The sequence below is a fragment of the Macaca thibetana genome, chromosome 4 (assembly GCF_024542745.1).
Source record: "Macaca thibetana thibetana isolate TM-01 chromosome 4, ASM2454274v1, whole genome shotgun sequence".
NCBI classification, from domain to species: domain Eukaryota; kingdom Metazoa; phylum Chordata; class Mammalia; order Primates; family Cercopithecidae; genus Macaca; species Macaca thibetana.
The window spans coordinates 95,993,174-96,017,245 of NC_065581.1; the positions used below are offsets into that span (position 1 = coordinate 95,993,174).

Below are 24,072 nucleotides of genomic sequence, written 5' to 3' on the forward strand. Positions count from 1 at the left end.
AAGCGGCTGAGGCAGGAGAATCTCGTGAACCCAGGAGGCAGAGGTTGCAGTGAGCCGAGACCATGCCACTATACTCTAGCCTGGGCGACAGAGAGAGAGAGACCCTGTCTCAAAACAAAACAAAACAAAAGATCCTATCCCAGTAATACTTTTTTTTTCTTCTTAAGGAGAAAAAAAAATCTGATTTTAATTAAAGTATACTGGCTTTCTGAGATTAAAAAATGACTAATAACATTATTTGCAATGAATTATTAGGTAGTTCTGGGGAAAAAAAAGTAAAGATTATACCAGCAATCTTCAAGTTGAGCTGTACTCTGTATGCTTTCTGGCAGGCCCTGGAAGTGTTCCCTTAGAGATGAGGGGACAGAGACATCAGAGGAGCAGCATGTTACAGAGGTAGCAGCTGACCCCTGCCCACCTCCTCCTGCACTGGCAGCTGGCCATCCTACAGCTGAACAGGCGCCCTGATCTGCTCTCAGGCTAGAATAAGCTCCTGAGAGCAGGAATTTTTATTTACTTTGTTCATTGCTCACTGACACATCTCTAATACCTAGAACAACACCTAGCACATGGTAGACACTAAAATATTTAATGAATGAGTGATTTAATAAAGTGATATAAAGTCCTAGGAACTGCTAAGATTCATAAGTAATAGAAAAAATCAGCAAATAATATGATCAGATAGTTAAAGGAAAAAGAAATATAAATGGTTTTTAAACATATGAAAAGATTTCAACCTCAGAGATAATAAAAGAATTTTAACAGTTAACATGAGATAACATTTTTCACCTATTAAATTGCAAAAATATTGAAATTTATTAACATACTCCGTAGGCGAGGCTTTGGCAAAACACTCATGTACATGCCCTGCTAGTGGGAATATAAATAGTACAGACCCTTTGGAGAGGAATTTGGCATTATATATCAAAATTACAACTGTTAAAAATTAAAATTAAATGTAATTAAAAATAAATTGTTAAAATGCAAAAACAAATGCTAAACATTACAAAATTATCAAATTATCCTTGGTTGAGTAACCTTCTTCTGGGAAATTTATCCCATAGATATACTTGCACACATGTGAAGTGACTTATGATAAGGTAATTCCCTGCATTAATGTTTATAACAGCAAAAGACTAGAAACAACTAAGTGCCCATCAATGGGGGACTAGTTAATAAGTTGGGGTTCATACACACTATGCATTACTTGCAACTGCAGGAAAGAATGAGGAAGCTCTCTTTGTACTTACATGAAAAGAACCAATATATACTACTGTGTGAAACAAACAAGGTACAGTACAATGTGATAAATATGCTTACTTTTATGCATAAAAAAATAAAATTATATTTGTATTTGCTTGTATCTGCACAAAGAAATTCTGGAAAGATACAAAATGAGTGATAAAAGTGGTTTATTTGAGGGCAGAATGGGTCCTAGGCACATGGAGAACAGGGTATGTGCAAGACTGCATTATATTAATATTTTTTTTAATTAGGAGGTTGAATGACAAAAATGAGAGCCAAGGAGCTGCTATGTGCAAAATAGGCTTATAGGGAGAATGCATGAATTACTTAAAGCAACATTGATTTTTAAATGAATATGCTTGTTGCAAAAACATTCAACTAACATTAAACCAAATCCCCTAAGGACCTCCTCTTAAGTATCACTCACAGGCCTATTGTGAGTTGTTGAAAAGATTTAAAAGTAATAACATGCTGCCTGTTTGAAAATATTTTCAAAGTCATATTTCATACTAACGTCTCAGAATGGTCCCTATGAGTTCAAATTGTGTTTTTTGGTTTTGGTAAATTTTATGAGATGCAAATAGCATAAGCCATGAATATTATAGTGTGAGGTACTACAGGTATAAAGCCTGCATTAAATCTTTATATGAGTGATCTCTCTTCCCCATCAGAAAACTAAGGAATATTTTCAAAATCAAATTCATGTAAATCACTATAAAGAATGCTTGCAATAAAAAAGATATCCAATATTAAAACAACCAAAACCTTTCTACCATATAACTTAGGTCATTAAAAAATTAGTCTTACCTTACTTCAGTTGGTGGATTTGGGGAATAAGGATTTGCAGAACAAGCGAGAATTCTGATGACTGCTCCAGGATGATAGGTTTCTAGAACATGAACAGCTGTAGGATACACCTGTTGGTCAAAAGTAAGTTCCACATAGTCCTGGCTCTGAAAATTAGGTGGTGTCCTCTTGAATGGCAAGGAAGCACTAGGACACTGATCCCACCATGTCCCATAAGTTCGAAACACAGCTGTCTGAGTAAAGTCACCAGAACTTGGGAATACATTTGGTACGCCAGCCAAATTCCACATAGTATAGGACATACTATTCTCACTGCCATAATGGGAACTGAAATCCACTACTTCTTTGGCATACTGGACTACCTCCGCATTGAGAGGGGAAGTCCGGCTGTTTGATTCTATAGTTCTATGGCTGTTCATCATCTCTCCTCTTGTAGCTGTCCTGGCTCGGCGCCGAAGGCATATATAATAAAACATAGTCAGAACTGTTAACATGGGAAAGACCGGTGACATCTAGATGTGAATTATGAAGCTTCAAAAGGTCAGGTGTCCTCAGTAAGACGCATGAACTCTTTGAAGGATGTTCTAAAAAAATGAATGGTTTGGTGAAGTAAAATAATTTAAATAAGCCGAAAAATGCATGGATAAGGTAACAAACAGGCTCTACCCTCAATGTAATTTCCCAGAATGAAACTAAAAAAACAAGTTTTAAAATACAAATGTGAAGTCATTTTCTAATGTATTTTTAAGAAACCTAAATATTGTTATGTATACAATATAGGAAGCAAAACTATATTATAAGGCAATGGAAGATATATAATTCAAAAAGCCGTATTTTATACAAAATTATAGCCATCACTCAAGAAATACTAAGTCTTTGAATCTGAAATTAAAATTATTTAAATTACATGGTGAACAACTAAAATACTGCTGTAAATTCAAAAGAATCTTAGGCACTGCTGTAATTTTACATGTTAACAAATAATTCCCTACTGTTAATTATTACTCTCTTCCAAACATACTAAATTCAGATTTCACATTATGGGAATATAGTTTTTTTGGTGCTGACAGTTAATCCAGATGAACTAAATTAACTGCCGTACACATCACAGATCACCAGACAGTGTTTAATTTATAACTCTTAGCATTGTTTGTTAGGGCAGTCCACGACTGGCTGGCATCTGGTTTGTTGCCAGCTACTCTTAGAAATCACTCACCCCGGATAGAATGGCCACAGGATACACATGGGAAATGCAAAAGTTGGCATTCATCCATGTACCCTGAAATTTTCATACTGACTTCAGGTACAAATGCTGACATGTGACATTCTTTTACCTGTAAGACAAGAGTTTTGGAAAATATTTTTATGTCCAAGTCTCAAAGTCAAAATATCCAAAAATATGATTATAAGTAAACAGCCAGTTATTCAACCTTTCAAATCAAACAGGCCACATATTTCTATTTTGTACACAATTTTAAATAACGTAAAATAATGTATTTTTTAAATGTTATGCTAGAATATAATAAAGATTTAATAATGAACACTATCTATAGAGAGGTTGCAAACTCACAGCTTTTGTTTCAAACTATGTTTGCGTACATATTTTACCGAGGCCAAACAGTGTTTTTTAAAAATTTGATCTAGTTTGTAACCTTCAACAATCAACAAGACCCCAAGAGGCACGAGCTCTCTCAGTGGCTACTCTTGTTCCCAGCCAGCTCCACTCATTTACAACATAGGCTGGGGCCCATCCTCATTGAGTAGGTAAACTTTTGTTGACAAAAATAAGGAACTATGAAACAAACTTATTTTTGTACCTGTAAAGTCTTGAGTTTAACTTCTAAGAAAGGAGATGTACCAACTTTTCTTTTTTTTTTTTTTTTTTTTTTTTTGAGTCAGAGTCTTGCTCTTGTCGCCCAGGCTGGAGTGCTGTGGCACAATCTCGGCTCACTGCAACCTCTGCCTCCTGGTTTCAAGTGATTTTCATGACTCAGCCTCCCGAGTAGCTAGGACTACAGGCATACGATACCACGTCCAGCTAATTTTTTGTGTTTTTAGTAAACACGGGGTTTCAACACGTTGGCAAGGCTGATTTGAACTCCTGACCTCATGTGATCCGCCTGCCTCGGCCTCCCAAAGTTCTGGGATTACAGGCATGAGCCACCACGCCCGGTCCCAACTTTTCTTTAATAGAGTGACGTACTAGTCTTCCAAAACTTTAGCACTAAGATTATAAAACATTATTTGCACTAAATGTCCCTTCCACTCAAAAACCTCCAATGCCTTTTTCTTACCTATAAGATATAATCTAAATTCTTTGGTTTGGTATTTTAAGGCTCTCTTCAAGCTGGACCAATCTCTTCTTGTCTAACCCAGCAAACCCAATCAAGTTCTAACCAAGCTTCGTATTTTACGTTAAGTCTTGCTTCCTCTATCATTTCTTTTCTAACCACTTTTTTCCACATCAGTAGCCTTACTTTCTGACACCTACTGGCACTGCATTTCTATAAGACATATATACCTTAATTCCTCTAGGGTTTATATTAGGAGTAAGTCTCTTGAAGGAGGGAATCTAGCCAAAGATCTTTATTTCTCAAAGTACACAGTACATAATAGGCACAAAATGTTTGACATGTTGATAGAAAGGTGATGAGCAAACTAAAAAATTGTAAAAATCCAAATAATTTTAAATTGTATAACAGCATCCCTTTGCGTCTCATTCCCAGACAGATCCAAACACACTGAAATGCTTAAAAATATAAGCACTGAAACGCTACTTAAAGAACTGAACTTGAAATAAGTGCAGAGAATCCACAGTTATAAGAAACTAAGAAGAAAGTCAGCTGGGCATGGTGGCTCACACCTGTAATCCCAGCACTTTGAGAGGCCGAGGCAGGTGGATCACCTTAGGTCGGGAGTTTGAGACCAGCCTGATGAAAATGGAGAAACCCCATCTCTACTGAAAATACAAAATTAGCCGGGCATGGTGGCACATGCCTGTAATTCCAGCTCCTCAGGGGGGTAAGGCAGGAGAACTGCTTGAACCCGGGCGGTGGAGGTTGCAGTGAGCCAAGATCGCGCCATTGCACTCCAGCCTAGACAACAACAGCAAAACTCTGTCTCAAAAAAAAAAGTCAATGAGCAGAAAAAAGAAAGTCAATGAGCAGAGGTGAGGGGCTCAAGCTAATATGACTCATGGAACCAGTTACAGGCCAAAATGGTTACAAGGGGGCTCCCTAACACCCAATGAGAGACGTTATTTCAAGACACCGGTCACAGTTGGAAGGACCTTCATAAAGCCAAAACTCTGAAAGGATCACCCTATCCATGAAACCGGGACTATAAAAAGTTAGCTCACTGGCGAGGAAGCCCAAGTAGGCATGATATCAACTAAGGCAATGGGGAAAGTCACCAGAGGAAATCAGAACCATATTAGGCATGAACCACACATAGAGTGTGGGACTAAATTCACACAACCTTCATGGTTTAGAATCCCACCCTATCCTCATGCCAAAAACTGAAAAAAGAAAAGTAGTCCTGAACTGGTGAAACTTTAGGACCTGGTAAGAGCAAATGTGAAAACTCTTTGCAGGAATGCTTCCAAAGCACAGAACAGACTAAACCTTTACTAATGATGCATCACAGTAATAAGTTACAGACCAGAATAGAAAATGAACCATGATGAGAGACAGTCAGTGGACTCACCAAATAGAGGGATTTACAGCACAAGAACAAGAAATAACAGAATAACCAGAATAAGACTTTTTCCAAAGAAGGGCAACAAAGCATATATTAAAATAAATAGGCTGGGCATGATAGCTCATGCCTGTAATCCCAACACTTTGGTAGGCTGAGGTGGGAGAATCACTTGAGCCCAGCGGGGCGGAAGTTGCAGTGAGCCAGGATTGCACCACTGCACTCCAGCCTGGGTGACAAAGCCAGACCCTGTCTCAAACAAACAAACAAACAAATAAATAAATAAGGTGTTTCTGTAGCATACACTTATTGGATGTATTCATGAGTCAATGAACCAGATTCACCTCAGGACATATTATACCAAATACTGAAGTATGTCATGTTAAAATTGGGGGAAAAAATAACTACCTGTTATATTACTTCTTTATTCAAACATTTCACCTACCACGAGTATAAATCTGTCAAATTAAAAAAATATATATTTAAGGCTGAGGCTGGAGGATCACTTGAGCCCAGAAGTTAAAGGCTGTAGTGAGTCATGATCGTATCACTGCACTTCAGCCTGAGCCACAGAGCAAGACCCTGTCTCAAAAACAAACAAACAGACAATTTTTCACAACTCAAGTCTCAATCCTTAACACAAAAATTTGAAATGGCACAAATCTTTCTTTTACCATATACACTTTATTTCAAAATAGGGCTGCAGATAAATTAAGAATCATTTTTCAAAGAAGTTACTTGAGTCTCCTCTTTTCAAAAAGAAACAGAATTAACAAATAAGTTAAAATGCAAAAATAAAATTTAGGAAATAAAGAACAACGTATAACACATATTCAAACCAATTGACAAATCAGCTAATTTGGAAGACTATGGATGTGTTATTCCTGGACACCATCAAAGGAAGGACAGAAAACCATCTGCCACAGTGGATGAATAAGTTGACTGCTTAATCTTTGGACATCATGTCTCACTCTACGGTCTATAAATTGCTTCAACTAAGCTTCTCCCCCTTTCTTTATAAAACTGTGTTTATCAAAAAGTAAAACAGTTTTTTAAAACCAAAGAAATACCTGCAAAATAAGATATCATCATTCATGTGAATTTTCACAAGCATTTTTGGCAAAAAGATTTTAGACAAATTGTGAAAGTCATATTCTGTTTGACATACCAAGCCACAAACTTTGAAACTGTTTCCCAGCTTTTACCATTGTAGATTATAAGATAATATCAAAAGCAGCAAGACTGTCATATGGGCAGTATTATATTTAAGCTGTGTTAAAGTTAAGCAAAATTTTGCATTGAGGCAACATATGTAAAAGTGAGTTATAAACTGTAAATATATGTGTTATATGTTCAAACTTCTTCAATATAGAAATGTAAAATGGATGCTTTAGTTTTTTCCAACTATGGATAAAAATAATATTTAATGCTAATTTTTTCAGGAAATAAAGTTAAAAATGGCAAAAGAAATTTTTAAAGGAAGGAAATGCAGTGTATGATACACTGAAAAAGCAAATATATTTATTCTTTTTCCAGCAGTGCTATTCGGAAAATGTTATAGAAGTTAAAACCTGTTTTTGAAAATAAGCAAGGCATAGAAATAAAAAAGACAAATGTACAAACCCATTGCTAACGTCCTTCATTGATTCTAAACTCCTTTCCAATCTACTAAGATGACACATAAAAGTGTTTTAGGGGTGGGGAAGAACATATGGAGAAGAAAGGATAGCTCTCTCTACTTTTCCCTGGGAAATGAAGCTGAAAAAGGGAATGAAGCCATTGTCTCAGGACTCATGTGGGGAGCAACAACCAATGCAGAAGTCCAAATTGTCCAGGCGCTGTCTGGACTTCTGCCAAGGCATGGAGGCAATTTGTGGTAACCAATGAATATCCCAGTGGGCAATGAACCAAGTGTAAAAGATACAATAACTCTATTTTATGAGGAGAATGGGATTCAAAGATAAAATTATTTTTCCCACCTGGTGCAAATAAATAAATATTAGTCAGGAACACTTTAATTTGTCCAAAAGAGTGATTATAAAATGGACCTTCCGGGAGACATTCTCTTTTCTTGTTCATTCAAAAAGCTATTTTAATTTTAAAGACTCACAACATATAAAAATATTATTTTCCATTTAGAATAAGTCAGAATTAGGATGATCTTCATTTGTTGCTTAATTCAATCACTGATAAACAATGACTATAAGTGAGAAATTCTCTACACTGAACATTTATACTAGCACAATCAAGGAATACCAAAACAACAGCCATTTTAACTTGTATCATGAGACTTTCGTACTCCTTGGGAAACAACTTGCTTTTATACGACATGATTTTTTTATAATACAACTTAGGTTTCAACCACATCTTCCATATTATAAAATGCTTAACAAAGTTAAATAACACAATTACAGAGAAAGCAGTAACAGTGGAAAAGAGAAATTAAGAGGTATAGACAAGGGAGAACATATGTTTACTACTGAGATTTGAAGTGAGATGGGGAATCGATGAGGCGGAGAGAAGCAGGATGGCAGGAGCTGCCGAGAAGTCGGCTTGTACTTCGAAGGGAAAAGGAGGAAGGAAAAGGACTGTTAATAAAATAACAAAGGGAGTGATCAGAATGAACTAGAGCCAGGATAGTGTAAAGGCTAGGTTCACAGTGAGATGAAAGAACCTGAAAACAACTTTAAAACTGAAAAGAGGATTCTCAACATATACTAAAGTGAAAAAACATGGAAAAAGACAAAAAGGACAGGCAATAAGGCACAGGCATACATAGAAGGCAAATTGTAACAATATTTACTTGCAAAAGAGCCCAGAGAGACATGTCAATGAAGTCATAGGGAAAAAAAAAAAAAGAGTAAGTTTAGACAGCTTTGCTACATAGTACCAAAATGTAATTAGAATGCTCAATGTGGTAATGACTCAAGAAAAAAGACCGACCCTTAAATGATTATTATTTCTGAATCCTGCTGAAACCGATCAAGACACACTATTTTGAGGAAGGACTTTTCTGCTTGAATCTAGAAATCAAAACATAGGGGAATGAAAGAAAGCATTAATGGAAAAAGAGGGGAATGATACGTGAATTTGATGCAGCATCTGAAATTTCTATCAGTTCTCTAGCTTTATACCAACTTGTGCTTTATACCAACTATAGCCAACTATAGCCCCTTTATACCAACTATAGCCCCCTCTAGCTTTATACCAACTTGTGCTCTTTTGCCCCCTCTTGCCTCTGGTAACTTCTCAGTCTCCTCCCAGGTTTTCTTCTTCCTAATTCTTCTCATATACACAGAGGTACCATTAAAGGAAGGCTGTCTTTTTGATAACATGATATACAAGAACATTCAATCTAACTTTGAGCCCGCCCTCCCCTTCCCTTTCATGTCCACACCCACCACCCTTGCTGTAGACCCATCAGAACCTCCACCATGCCCTCAGCAGCACTCCTGCTTTCATGCCTCAGCATCCTGAAATCTTCAACTGAGGCTGGATGGCTCTGGAATGCCCACTCTCTTCCACTGCTTGGCACTCTCTTACTCAACCTTCAAGGTCAGGTTCATACTTTATCTACCATGCACCTTTCCTCTGCTCTTCTATGTTCATATTATTTGCTATTCCTTACATGCTGAAATATTTCTCTACCTGAATAGACTATGAATCCCTCAAGTTTGGAGAACATGCCTTAATTATAACTATACCCTTAAGGCCTAGCACATGCCAATATATGCTCAATAAACATGTGTTGTTTTACGGAGATTGGAAGAGTAGACGGCATAAAAGAATTAAAATAAATCAGTTTAAAATAAACACAGAAATGAAACCAGCGATTCTTCATGATAAGGCACATGTAAACCAAAAAATGATGCAAGAAATGTTCCATATCTTGATACAGAGAAAAAGAGAGAGGAAATGGGTAATAAAAACTGAAACGCAACAGGTAAGAATCAAATGTATGAACTTCTTTGAAGCCATCCAAGAAGGAATAGTACATATATTGAAATTTTACTGTTCAAAGAGAATGAAAAAAGTAGCAACTTCTGTTAGTACAAAAGCAGCTTCTGAATACATAAGAGTCTTGATTCTGGTCACAAAGAAACTCTGATTGAAATTAAAGAAAGATTCATGAAAGAGATGATTAGAGAGGTAAAAGAAAGCTACTTCCTCAAATACAACGATGTTTTTGCACTCCAAATCTATGTTAAAGTGGTAGGTTGATTATGGAGAACTGGAAAAACTATGGCTGAAACAGAATTTCTTAAAGAGATAACCTACGAGTTAAGACAAAAGAGACGGAAAATCGCTTGAACCCGGGAGGCAGAAGTTGCAGTGAGCAAAGATCGCACCACTGCACTCCAGCCTGGGCGACAGAGCGAGACTCCGTCTCAAAAAAAAAAAAAAAAAGAGAGAGAGAGAGAGAGAGAAGAGACAAGCTGTAATATAAGAGCAAAGGTAACAAAACAGGTTAATATTGTTCTGGTATTAGATGGATGTAAAGGAGCAAAGGCCAAGCACTGGAAAAACTCCTCTTTTTCTTCATCATAATTATTGATATTCTAATTGTACTAGATCTTAAAAAACTAACACTGAAAAAATGTAATAGTGTCAGCATGGAAATTACTTGGGATGGTATCTTAGGGCTTTATGTGCCTCTCTCTTCCTCTAAATAAATTCTTCCCCAGTTAAAACATTTTTATTGGCCGGGCGCGGTGGCTCAAGCCTGTAATCCCAGCACTTTGGGAGGCCGAGACGGGCGGATCACGAGGTCAGGAGATCGAGACCATCCTGGCTAACACAATGAAACCCCGTCTCCACTAAAAATACAAAAAACTAGCCGGGCGAGATGGCGGGCGCGTGTAGTCCCAGCTACTCGGGAGGCTGAGGCAGGAGAATGGCGTAAACCCGGGAGGCGGAGCTTGCAGTGAGCTGAGATCCGGCCACTGCACTCCAGCCTGGGCCACAGAGCGAGACTCTGTCTCAAAAAAAAAAAAAAAAAAAAAAAAAAAAAAAAAAAAAAATTATTATGACTGTATTTTTTAAATCAATAAGGCCCCAATGTAGAAAAAATAGGTGGAGTTCTTACCTGAAACATATGGATCAAGAGGAAAACTGGAGACTCCTATCCAGCTTCAAAGCTTCTTGAAAATCCAAGCAAATAAAGCAAATGGAGAAGGCAAGGGAACCAGGCCAGGAAGAAAAATCTAAAAGGAGAGCAAAAATCTTAAAAACCAGAGGTAAATAGTACCACTCTCTTCAAGGAATCAAGGTAGATCTCAAAAATCAAGGAAATGATGCAAAAAGTCTGGAACACAGTAGACTCTGCAAAATCCTCTGCTGAGTTAATGAATAAATGGCAGGAACTAAGCAAGAGGTAACCAAGAAGTCAACTAGGAACGAATCTATTGGAAAACAAGAGATAAGATTCAGAACAAATTTAAACTACGAATTGATAAAGGTTAGTTCTGCAGAATGTATTCTTTCTTTCCTAGAGTTTAACAAGCATATCTAAACTTCTGAAATATTTCATAATCGATCTTTAGTAGCAAGAAAAGCAGAAAAAGGAATTGAAGAAATCTTTTTTTTTTTTTTTTTTAAGTAGAGCTATAGGATGAGTGGAATGATTTTTTTGTTGTTGTTGTTTTTCTGATATAATGGATCTGGAAACCCTCTTCCTGACCAAGATGCTATCTCAGAGTGACAAGAAAGGATATGTTTCTAATTACACAGGTACGATGACACAACATAACTTAGAAATACATTCCATTGTTATATTACCTATATATTACCTTTTTCTTCAGGGTTTAATGATGGGTAAGAATAAGCCATCTGAATGAGAAGAACTGTGAATCTGGAATAACCCTAAATCTTTAGCAGATACGCAATGCATATTTAACTGAAATATTAAAAATTGGAGATATCTGGTTAAGGATAAATTTAAGGAACTTACAGAAGAAAGAAAAAATGATATTTTGTTTATTAAAGTCATACTAATTATGTGAATTTACTTTAGCCAAATATTAGCCATATATTTTTGTACATTAACAGAGAACATTTTACCTAGAAAAAAATATAGTGGATTTACACCCTGCCTAACAAAAATCCAAGGACAATACGTCTGTCATAGCTTGCCATTATAGTTAAAATAGCAACTAACTAAAATGGTTTAATACTGTTAAATTAACTTTAGTATAAAACAACACCCCACTTTAAGCATATAATTTGATGAGTTTTGACAATGACAGAAACCAACATAACCACCACCAAAACCAAGAGACAGAATATTACCCCAGCCTAAAAGGTTCCCTGGTCAATCACCTATCCACAACCTGCACCAGGCAAAAACTGATCTGCTTTCTGTCACTACAAACCAGATTGTCCTTTATTCCAGAATTATATGAAAGTGAAATAATATAGTATGTATAGTTGACCCTTAAACAACACAGGTTTGAACTGTGTGGGTCCACTTATATGTGCCTTTTCTTCTGTCTCTGCGACCTCCGAGACAGCAAGACTGACCCATCCTCTTCCTCCCTCTCAGCCTATTTAACATGACGACAATGAGGATGAAGACCTTTATGATGACCCATTTCCACTTAATGAAGAGTAAATATATTTTCTCTTTCTTATGATTTTCTTAATATTTTCTTTCTCTAGCCTATTTCATTGTAAGAGTACAGTATACAATACATATAACATATAAAACATATATTAACCAACTGTATATGTTATCAGTAAGGCTTCCAGTCAACCATAGGGTATTCAGTGGTATTTAAGCTTATGGGGAGTAAAAAATTATAGCTAGATCAACTGCATGGGGGATCGGCACCCCTAACCTTCATGTTGTTTGAGGATCAACTGCATTATTTTACATCTAGCTTATTTTATTCAGCCTGTCTTCCAGATGTACCCATGATGCTATGTGTATGAGTAATTCAGTTCCTTTTTATTCTGAATCAAATCCTATTATACAGTTGACCCTTGAACAATGTATGGGATTGGGGCACTGACCCCCTGTGAAGTAAAAAATCTGAATATAGGCTGGCATAGAGGCTCATGCCTGTAATCCCAGCACTCTGGGAAGCTGAGGCAGGTGGATCACCAGAGGTCAGGAGTTTGAGACCGGCCTGGCCAATATGGAAAAACACTGTCTCTACTAAAAATAAATTTTTAAAAATCTGAGTATAACTTTTGACTTACCCAAAACTTTACTAATAGCCTACTGTCGACCAGAAGGCTTACCAACAACATAAACAGTTGATTAACATATTTTGTAAGTTATATAATGTATTCTTACCATAAAGTAAGCTAGAGAAAAGGAAGTATTGTTAAGAAAATCATAAGAGAAAATATACTGACTACTCATTAAGTGAAAGTGAATTACCACAAAGGTCTTCAGTCTGATCTTCATGTTGAGTAGGCTGGGTAGGCTGAGGAGGGAGGAGGAAGAGGAGGGGTAGACCTTGCTATTCAGACTACAGAGGTGAAAGTGATGGAGGAGGTATAAAAAGAGGCAGGAGAGACAGGCACATTTGGTGCAACTTTATGGAAATATACTATAATTTCTGCCTGACTTTTTGCTTTTTCATTTCTCCAAAAATATCTCTATACAGTACCAATCCTTCTTCTACCGTTTGCTTTAGTTGCAGTGTCCATGTCACAGAAGGGTCCATGTTGTAAAAGAAGTCAAAACCGTCCAGAATAATTGGAACTTTCTGCCAGATTGTCTAATGTCAATTTGTTTTCTGGCACTGCTTCTTTTATGTCTTCTTCCTCGTCATCTGGCACTAATTCAGAAACACTCGTCTCCACCAAGTCGTTTTCTGTTAACTCCTCTGGTGTGGAGTCTATTAGCTCTTGAATTTCTCTAAGATCCATATTTTGAAATCCTTCATCCTCCTCTCCCTGCACCTTTTTTTTTTTCTTTTTTTGCCATATCTACAATCTCTTTCATGATTTCCTTGATTGGTTCTGTCATATATCCTGTGAAGTCATGTACACTACCGGTACAGTTTTCTTTAATTTCCTTATTGTTTGAGTCTTGATGGCCTTCACAGTTTTTTCTGTAACAATGGCATATTTATGGTGTAATCCTTCCAAACATACAGGTTATCTCTGTTGAGGTTCTCATCCACAGAGTTGACAGTTCTTTCCATAGAGTACCATGTATAATAAGCCTTAAAGCTCCTTACGACTCCCTGATCTGCAGGCTGAATTAGGGACATTGCATGTGGGGACAACTGGAATACTTTGACATCTTCAGTGTTAAACTCGTGGAGTTCTGGGTGGCCAGGGACCTTGTCTGATACCAAAAGAACTTTAAAAGGCAGTCCCTTATAGCAAGGTATTAATACCTCCTGACTTCAGGGAGAAAGCATTGATGAAATCAATCAAGAAAAAGAATTCTCACTGTCCAGGCCTTCTTGTTACATAACCAAAAGACTGATAAGTGGCATTTACCTTTTCTGTTTAAGGCTGGGGGTTAGTAGCTTTACAAATAAGGGGAATCTTGATCATAAACGCAGATGCATTTGCACAAAACACCAGAGTTACTCTGTCCCTTCCTGCCTTAAATCTTGGTGCTTGCTTTACTTCTTCAATAACAAATGTCTTTTGTGGCTTTTTTTTCCCCCAGAATAGGGCACTTCATCTGCATTTAAAACCTGACTGAGGCTGGGCGCAGTGGCTCATGCACTTTGGGAGGCCAAGGCAGAAGGATCACTTGAGACCAGGAGTTCAAGACCAGCCTAAGCAACACAGGGAGACCCTGCCTCTACAAAAATAAAACATAAAAAAATTGCCAAGTGTGGTGGTGTGCACCTGTAATCCTAGCTACCTGGGAGGACTGCTTCCACCTCAGGAGCCTGGGGCTACAGTAAGCTGTGATCAAGCCATTGCACTCCAGCCTGGGTGACAGAGCAAGATCCTGTCTCAAAAAAAAAAAAAAAAAAAAAAAAAAAAAAGACAAGACAAGACGGAAGGAAGACAAGTCAAGAAGGATGGATGGGATTGGGTGCCAAGATGGCCGAATAGGAACAGCTCCAGCCTCCAGCTCCCAGTGTGAGCGACAGAGAAGATGGGTGATTTCCGCATTTCCAACTGAGGTACCAGGTTCATCTCACTGGGGCGTGTCAGACAGTCAGTGCAAGACAGTGGGTGCAGCCCAACGAGTGAGAGCAAAAGCAGGGCAAGGCATCCCCTCACCTGGGAAGCACAAGGGGGAAGGGAATTCCCTTTCCTAGCCAAGGGAAACCATGACACACAACACCTGGAAAATTAGGTCACTCCCACCCTAATACTGTGCTTTACCAAGTTCTTAGCAAATGGCACACCAGGAGATTATATCCCACACCTGGCTCAGAGGGTCCCACCCTCATTGCTAGCACAGCAGTCTGAGATCTAACTGCAAGGCGGCAGCGAGGCTGGGGGAGTGGCACCCACCATTGCTGAAGCTTAAGTAGGTAAGCTGCCGGGAAGTTCGAACTGGGTGGAGCCCACCACAGCTCAAGGAGGCCTGCCTGCCTCTGTAGACTCCATCTCTGGGGCAGGGCATAGCTAAACAAAAAGCAGCAGAAACCTCTGCAGATGTAAGTGTCCCTGTCTGACAGCTTTGAAGAGAGTAGTGATTCTTCCAACACGGAGGCTGAGATCTCAGAACTGACAGACTGCCTGCTCAAGTGGGTCCCTGACTCCCGAGTAGCCTAACTGAGAGACATCCCCCACTAGGGGCAGACTGACACCTCACACCTCACACCTCACACGGACAGGTACACCTCTGAGACGAAGCTTCCAGAGGAACGATCAGACAGCAACACTTGTTGTTCAGCAATATTCTCTCTTCTGCAGCCTCCGCTGCTGATAACCAGGGAAACAGGGTCTGGAGTGGACCTCAAGCAAACTCCAACAGACCTGTAGCCGAGGGGTCCTGACTCTTAGAAGGAAAACTAACAAACAGAAAGGACATCCACACCAAAATCCCGTCTGTATGTCACCATCATCAAAGACCAAAGGTAGTTAAAACCACAAAGATGGGGAAAAAGCAGTGCAGAACAGCTGAAAATTCAAAAAATCAGAGCGCCTCTCCCCCTCCAAAGAAACGTAGCTCCTCGCCAGCAAAGGAACAAAGCTGGACGGAGAATGACTTTGACAAGTTGAGAGAAGAAGGCTTCAGTCGATCAAACTTCTCAGAGCTAAAGAAGGAACTATGAACCCAGCGCAAAGAAATTAAAAACCTTGAAAAAAGATTTTACGAATGGATAACTAGAATAACCAATGCAGAGAAGTCCATAAACGACCTGATAGAGATGAAAACGATGACACGAGAACTACGTGACAAATGCACAAGCTTCAGTAACCGACTCGATCAACTGGAAGAAAGAGTATCAGTGATTGAAGATCAAATGAATGAAACGAAGCGAGAAGAGAAGTTTAGAGAAAAAAGAGTAAAAAGAAATGAACAAAGCCTCCAAGAAATATGGGATTACGTGAAAAGACCAAATCTACGTCTGATTGGTGTACCTAGAAAGTGACAGTGAGAATGGAACAAAGTTGGAAAACACTCTGCAGGATATTATCCAGGAGAACTTCCCCAACCTAGCAAGGCAGGCCAACATTCAAATTCAGGAAATCCAGAGAACACCACAAAGATACTCCTCAAGAAGAGCAACTCCAAGACACATAATTGTCAGATTCACCAAAGCTGAAATGAAGGAAAAAATGTTAAAGGCAGCCAGAGAGAAAGGTCAGGTTACCCACAAAGGGAATCCCATCAGACTAACAGCAGATCTCTCGGCAGAAACTCTACAAGCCATAAGAGAGTGGGGGCCAATATTCGACATTCTTAAAGAAAGGAATTTTCAACCCAGAATTTCATATCCAGCCAAACTAAGTTTCATCAGTGAAGGAGAAATAAAATCCTTTACAGACAAGCAAATGCTGAGAGATTTTGTCACCACCAGGCCTGCCCTACAAGAGCTCCTGAAGGAAACACTAAACATGGAAAGGAACAACCCGAACCAGCCATTGCAAAAACATGCCAAATTGTAAAGACCATCCATGCTAGGAAGAAACTGCATCAACTAACGAGCAAAATAACCAGCTAACATAATGACAGAATCAAGTTCACACACAATAATATTAACCTTAAATGTAAATGGGCTAAATGGTCCAATTAAAAGACACAGACTGGAAAACTGGATAAAGAGTCAAGGCCCATCAGTTGGCTATATTCAGGAGACCCATCTCACATGCAGAGACACACATAGGCTCAAAATAAAGGGATGGAGGAAGATCTACCAAGCAAATGGAAAGCAGAAAAAGGCAGGGGTTGCAATCCTACTCTCTGATAAAACAGACTTTAAACCATCAAAGATCAAAAGAGACCAAGAAGGCCATTACATAATGGTAAGGGATCAATTGAACAAGAAAAGCTAACTATCCTAAATACATGTGCACCCAATACAGGAGCACCCAGACTTAGACTCCCATACCATAATAATGGGAGACTTTAACACCCCACTGTCAACATTAGACAGATCAATGAGACAGAAAGTTAACAAAGATATCCAGGAATTGAACTCAACTCTGCACCAAGCGGACCTAATAGACATCTACAGAACTCTCCACCCCAAATCAACAGAATATACATTCTTCTCAGCACCACATTGCACTTATTCCAAAATTGACCACATAGTTGGAAGTAAAGCACTCCTCAGCAAATGTACAAGAACAGAAATTATAACCAACTGTCTCTCAGACCACAGTGCAATCAAACTAGAACTCAGGACTAAGAAACTCAATCAAAACCGCTCAACTACATGGAAACTGAACAACCTACTCCTGAATGACTACTGGGTACATAACAAAATGGAGGCAGAAATAAAGATGTTCTTTCAAACCAATGAGAACAAAGATACAACATACCAGAATCTCTGGGTCACATTTAAAGCAGTGTGTGAGGGAAATTTATAGCACTAAATGCCCACAAGAGAAAGCAGGAAAGATCTAAAATTGACACCCTAACATCACAGTTAAAAGAACTAGAGAAGCAAGAGCAAACACATTCGAAAGCTAGCAGAAGGCAAGAAAAAACTAAGATCAGAGCAGAACTGAAGGAGATGGAGACACAAAAAAATCCTTCAAAAAAATCAATGAATCCAGGAGCTGGTTTTTTGAAAAGATCAACAAAATTGATAGACCACTAGCAAGACGAATAAAGAAGAAAAGAGAGAAGTATCAAATAGACGCAATAAAAAATGATAAAGGGGATATCACCACCAACCCCACAGAAATACAAACTAACATCAGAGAATACTATAAACAGCTCTACACAAATATACTAGAAAACCTAGAAGAAATGGACAAATTCCTGGACACATACACTCTCCCAAGACTAAACCAGGAAGAAGCTGAATCCCTGAATAGACCAATAGCAGGCTCTGAAATTGAGGCAATAATTAATAGCCTAACAACGAAAAAAAGTCCAGGACGAGACGGATTCACAGCTGAATTCTACCAGACGTACAAGGAGGAGCTGGTACCATTCCTTCTGAAACTATTCCAATCAATAGAAAAAGAGGGAATCCTCCCTAACCCATTTTATAAGGCCAACATCATCCTGATACCAAAGCCTGGCAGAGACACAACGAAAAAAGAGAATTTTAGATTAATATTCCTGATGAACATCGATGCAAAAATCCTCAATAAAATACTGGGAAATCGAATCCAGCAGCACATCAAAAAGCTTTTCCACCATGATCAAGTGGGCTTCATCCCTGGGATGCAAGGCTGGGTCAACATAGGCAAATCAATAAACGTAATCCAGCATATAAACAGAACCAAAGACAAAAACCACATGATTATCTCAATAGATGCAGAAAAGGCCTTTGACAAAATTCAACAGCCCTTCATGCTAAAAACTCTCAATAAATTTGGTATTGATGGAACATATCTCAAAATAATAAGAGCTATTTATGACAAACCCACAGCCAATATCATACTGAAGGGGCAAAAACTGGAAGCACTCCCCTTAAAAACTGGCACAAGACAGGGATGCCCTCTCTCACCACTCCTATTCAACACAGTGTTGGAAGTTCTGGCCAGGGAAATCAGGCAATAGAAAGAAATAAAGGGTATTCAATTAGGAAAAGAAGAAGTCAAATTGTCCCTGTTTGCAGATGACATGATTGTATATTTAGAAAACCTCATCGTCTCAGCTGAAACTCTCCCTAAGCTGATAAGCAACTTCAGCAAAGTCTCAGGATACAAAATCAATGTGCAAAAATCACAAGCATTCATATACACCAATAACAGACAAACAGAGAGCCAAATCATGAATGAACTCCCATTCACAATAGCTTCAAAGAGAATAAAATACCTAGGAATCCAACTTACAAGGGATGTGAAGGACCCCTTCAAGGAGAACTACAAACCACTGCTCAATGAAATAAAAGAGGACACAAACAAATGGAAGAACATACCATGCTCATGGATAGGAAGAATTAATATCATGAAAATGGCCATACTGCCCAAGGTAATTTATAGATTCAATGCTGTCCCCATTAAGCTACCAATGACTTTCTTCACAGAATTAGAAAAAACTACTTTAAAGTTCATATGGAACCAAAAAAGAGCCCGCATTGCCAAGAAAATTCTAAGTCAAAAGAACAAAGCTGGAGACATCATGCTACCTGACCTCAAACTATACTACAAGGCTACAGTAACCAAAACAGCACGGCACTGGTACCAAAACAGAGATATAGACCAATGGAACAGAACAGAGTCCTCAGAAATAATACCACACATCTACAACCATCTTATCTTTGACAAACCTGAGAAAAACAAGAAATGGGGAAAGGATTCCCTATTTAATAAATGGTGATGGGAAAACTGGCTAGCCATATGTAGAAAGCTGAAACTGGATCCCTTCCTTACTCCTTATACAAAAATTAATTCAAGATGGCTTAGAGACTTAAATGTTAGACCTAATACCATAAAAACCCTAGAAGAAAACTTAGGCAATACCATTCAGGACACAGGCATAGGCAAGGACTTCATGTCGAAAACACCAAAAGCAATGGCAACAAAAGCCAAAATTGACAAATGGGATCTCATTAAACTAAAGAGCTTCTGCACAGCAAAAGAAACTACCATCAGAGTGAACAGGCAACCTACAGAATGGGAGAAAATTTTTGCAATCTACTCATCTGACAAAGGGCTAATATCCAGAACCTACAAAGAACTCAAACAAATTTGCAAGAAAAAAATAAACAACCCCATCAAAAAGTGGGCAAAGGATATGAACAGACACTTCTCAAAAGAAGACATTTATGCAGCCAACACACACATGAAAAAAAGCTCATCATCACTCACCTTCAGAGAAATGCAAATCAAAACCACAATGAGATACCATCTCACACCAGTTAGAATGGCAATCATTAAAAAGTCAGGAAACAACAGGTGCTGGAGAGGATGTGGAGAAACAGGAACACTTTTACACTGTTGGCGGGACTGTAAACTAGTTCAACCATTGTGGAAGACAGTGTGGCGATTCCTCAAGGATCTAGAACTAGAAATACCATTTCACCCAGCCATCCCATTACAGGGTATATACCCAAAGGATTATAAATCATGCTGCTATAAAGACACATGCACATGTATGTTTACTGCGGCACCATTCACAATAGCAAAGACTTGGAACCAACCCAAATGTCCATCAACAACAGACTGGATTAAGAAAACATGGCACATATACACCATGGAATACTATGCAGCCATAAGAAAGGATGAGTTCATGTCCTTTGTAGGGACATGGATGTAGCTGGAAACCATCATTCTCAGCAAACTATTGCAAGAACAGAAAACCAAACACCGCATGTTCTCACTCATAGGTGGGAACTGAGCAATGAGATTACTTGGACACAGGAAGGGGAACATCACACACCAGGGCCTGTTGTGGGGTGGTGGGAGAGGGAAGGGATAGCATTAGGAGATATACCTAATGTAAATGATGAGTTAATGGATACAGCACATCAACATGGCACATGTATACATATGTAACATACCTGCACATTGTGCACATGTACCCTAGAACATAAAGTATAATTTAAAAAAAAAGAAGGATGGATGGATGGAAGGATGGAAACGAAACAAAATGAAACGAAACAAAACAAAACAAACAAAACAAGAGAGAAAGAACCCCATTTAAGCAGATAGCCTTTCTCCTCAATTATTTTAATGGTATCTGGGAAATCATCTGCTGCCTCTTGAACAGTAGCAACTGCCTTTCCTGTTATCTTAACATTGTAAAGTCAAACTTCTTTCTACAATTATCAAACCATCCTTTGCTGGCATTAAATTCTCTAGCATTAGATCCTTCACCTTCCTTTTGCTTTAAGCTGTCATACATTAACTTCACTTTCTCTCAAAACATATTAGAGTCTACAAGTATGCCTTTCTTATAGCAATCCTGCACCCACATAAGAGCTGCATTTTCAATATGAGATAAAGAGGTATTTCACAATACCACTTTGCACCTGCTGATATAACTGTAGCAACAGCTACATAAATTCTCTTTTCTTTTTTTACAGTGGTCCTTTTGCTGGATTCATTTGTCTTGAAATGACAGGTAACCATAGCTGCAGACTGTAATCTATGGTACATAACAAGCAATTCAGTTTTTGCTTGTAATGTCATGACTTCTCTCTGTTTCTTGGAAACACTCCCAGCATTACCAGTGGCACTTTCTAAGAGTCCCATGGTGTTATTCAAATTTTATGGTATTACACTAAACACAGTGAAAAATACATGAGAATCAGAAAGAAATCACTTCTTACTGTAATACACAATTTACTAGAGAGACAAACTGCTCATGTGTAGATGATTAGCTTCACACAGCACTGGAAGCTGATAGCTGCAATATTTGAGCTCACTGCAATAGCAACTGGAGGTGATCATGAAATTATTACAGTAGTATAGCATGTACTACATCTAATTTTATGCAGTTATGATTTAATATTGAATTTACATTTGTTTACATTTCTCTCAACTGCAAATGGAAGCATGTACATTCTGTAAGTGTGTGATCACCTTTTGATAAATTTTAACTTTTTATAACATATTTGTGTGCTATTCATGGCAGTAAATTATAAAATAGACTAGTATCTACAAATATTTCATGTATTCATGAAATACCTTTTATATATATATATATTTCCAGGCTATGCAATCTGCAAGTTTTTTCAAATTGTTGCAAACCTCCAAAATTTTTCTATATTTATCGGAAAAAAACTGCATATAAGCAAATACCTTCACAGTTCAAACCCATGTTGTTCAAGGGTCAGCTACATAGGCATATCAATTCAGTTGTTGTGAACCATTTGGGTTGTTTCTAGTACCAAATTATTTCCAAAGTGGCTGTAGCATTTTACATTCTGACATCAACATATGAGAGTTCCAGTTGCTCCACATCCTCATCAGTAGTTAATATGGTCTATCTTCATCCATTCTAGTGGGTGGGTGGTGATACCCTGTGGTTTTAATTTGAACTTCTCAATTGATTAATGACATGGAACATCTTTTCATGTGCTTATTTGCCATCTGTATCTTCTTTAGTGCAGTGTCTATTTTCTAATCCATTTTTTTGTTGTTGTTGTTTTCTTATTATGGAGTTGTAAGAGTTCTTTATATGCACTGGATACACATTCTTTGTTAGACGTTTTTGCAGACGTTTTCTCCCAGTCTGTGCTTGCCCTTTCATCTACTTGATAATATCTTTTTTTCTCTTACGGGATACTTGTACATGTCCTAGCAAACATATTACTGAAGAGTAAGATCAAGTACAGTTTCAAAAGAGTAAACCCTGGCCGGGCGCGGTGGCTCAAGCCTGTAATCCCAGCACTTTGGGAGGCCGAGACGGGCGGATCACGAGGTCAGGAGATCGAGACCATCCTGGCTAACCCGGTGAAACCCCGTCTCTAGTAAAAAATACAAAAAAAAAATAGCCGGGCGAGGTGGCGGGTGCCTGTAGTCCCAGCTACTCGGGAGGCTGAGGCAGGAGAATGGCGTAAACCCGGGAGGCGGAGCTTGCAGTGAGCCGAGATCCGGCCACTGCACTCCAGTCTCGGCGACAGAGCAAGACTCCGTCTCAAAAAAAAAAAAAAAAAAAAAAAAAAAAGAGTAAACCCTGAGAAAGTATTTCATCTTAGACCTGAGAAGTATTTACTCTTAGGGGAAGACCTGGGAAGAGTTAATTACAAATGAATCAAATTTTAAGATACCAAATTAGATTCTGCAAACATTTCTAGTGGGAATGCAAAATCATATAGCCACTTTGAAAGACAGTTTGGCAGTTTATTATAAAGTTCCATCCACCCTTACCAAACCATCCAGCAATCCCACTCCAAGGTATTTACTCAAGAGTACTGAAAACCTATTCAACCAAAAACTTGTATACAAACGTTTATAGCAGGTTTATTCATAACTGTTCCAACTTAGAAACATCTAAGATGTCCTTGACAGATGAATGGACAGTGTTATATCCATACAATGAGTTACTACTCAGGAAAAAAAAAAAGAAAGAAAGAACTACCAATCCAGGCAATAATATAGATGAATCTTAAAACGCATTTTGTTAAGTGACAGAGGTCTGATGCAAAAACTACATATTGTATGATCTCATTTATGTGATACTTTGGAAAAGGCAAATAGGAAAGGCAGATAGATCAGTGATTGCCCAGGGTTAAGGGAAGAAAGAGAAATTGACTATAGTAACTACGAAGGGGTCATACAAGGAATTTTTAGGATGATGTAACTGTTCTGTGTGCTTTTGCTTTCAGTCAAAACAAGTCAAGTTGTAAACCTGATACCCTAGTATTGATGTGTTTATGCACATGCTAGCTTACTTGTCTGTTCTCTTTAAAGATAAGTACTACTTGGCATGTTCTGCCCATTTATTCTGCCAAGGGCAAAGCCTGCTCACACAGCCCCAACCACTCATCTTGCCTTAGGAAACTACCTGTCTGGAAAAGAGAATAGTGATCTTCATGACATGAAATATTTCAGACCAGGAACAAGATGGTCAACATAGATCTGCATTTATACGTCTAAATAGAATTAACCATTTTAAAGACAGGGAAACAAGCAATTACAGCAAATGGCATTCAATAAAAGTTAATGCCAAAATTAGGACAACAGTTTTTTTTAAAAATCATTATTTAGTGTAAACTAATAGGTTATAGGATCCATAAAATAAGTACAAACTAACTTAAAAATTTTCTCAGAAATTAAAAGGTGGTGACTGAAATAAATTGAAAATTAAAAGAGACA

At 38.2% G+C, this 24,072-nt stretch overlaps 1 protein-coding gene across 4 annotated transcripts in view; it reads right to left on the reverse strand.

The window, feature by feature from the left end:
* Nucleotides 1-24,072, reverse strand: part of FBXL4 (F-box and leucine rich repeat protein 4) — an 82,927-nt gene that overhangs the window by 52,883 nt on the left and 5,972 nt on the right. Inside the window, exons 1-4 of one of the 4 annotated variants that reach the window (XM_050786588.1) lie at nucleotides 10,835-22,691; nucleotides 8,692-8,771; nucleotides 3,269-3,386; nucleotides 2,053-2,636 (exon numbers count right to left, since the gene is read on the reverse strand). In XM_050786588.1, coding sequence (XP_050642545.1) covers nucleotides 2,053-2,564 — 512 coding nt within the window. In that variant the 5' untranslated portion in view covers nucleotides 2,565-2,636; nucleotides 3,269-3,386; nucleotides 8,692-8,771; nucleotides 10,835-22,691. Of the gene's footprint in view, nucleotides 1-2,052; nucleotides 2,637-3,268; nucleotides 3,387-8,691; nucleotides 9,128-10,834; nucleotides 22,692-24,072 lie in introns of those variants that run through there. The other 3 variants (XM_050786587.1, XM_050786590.1, XM_050786589.1) reach the window with 3 other exon arrangements.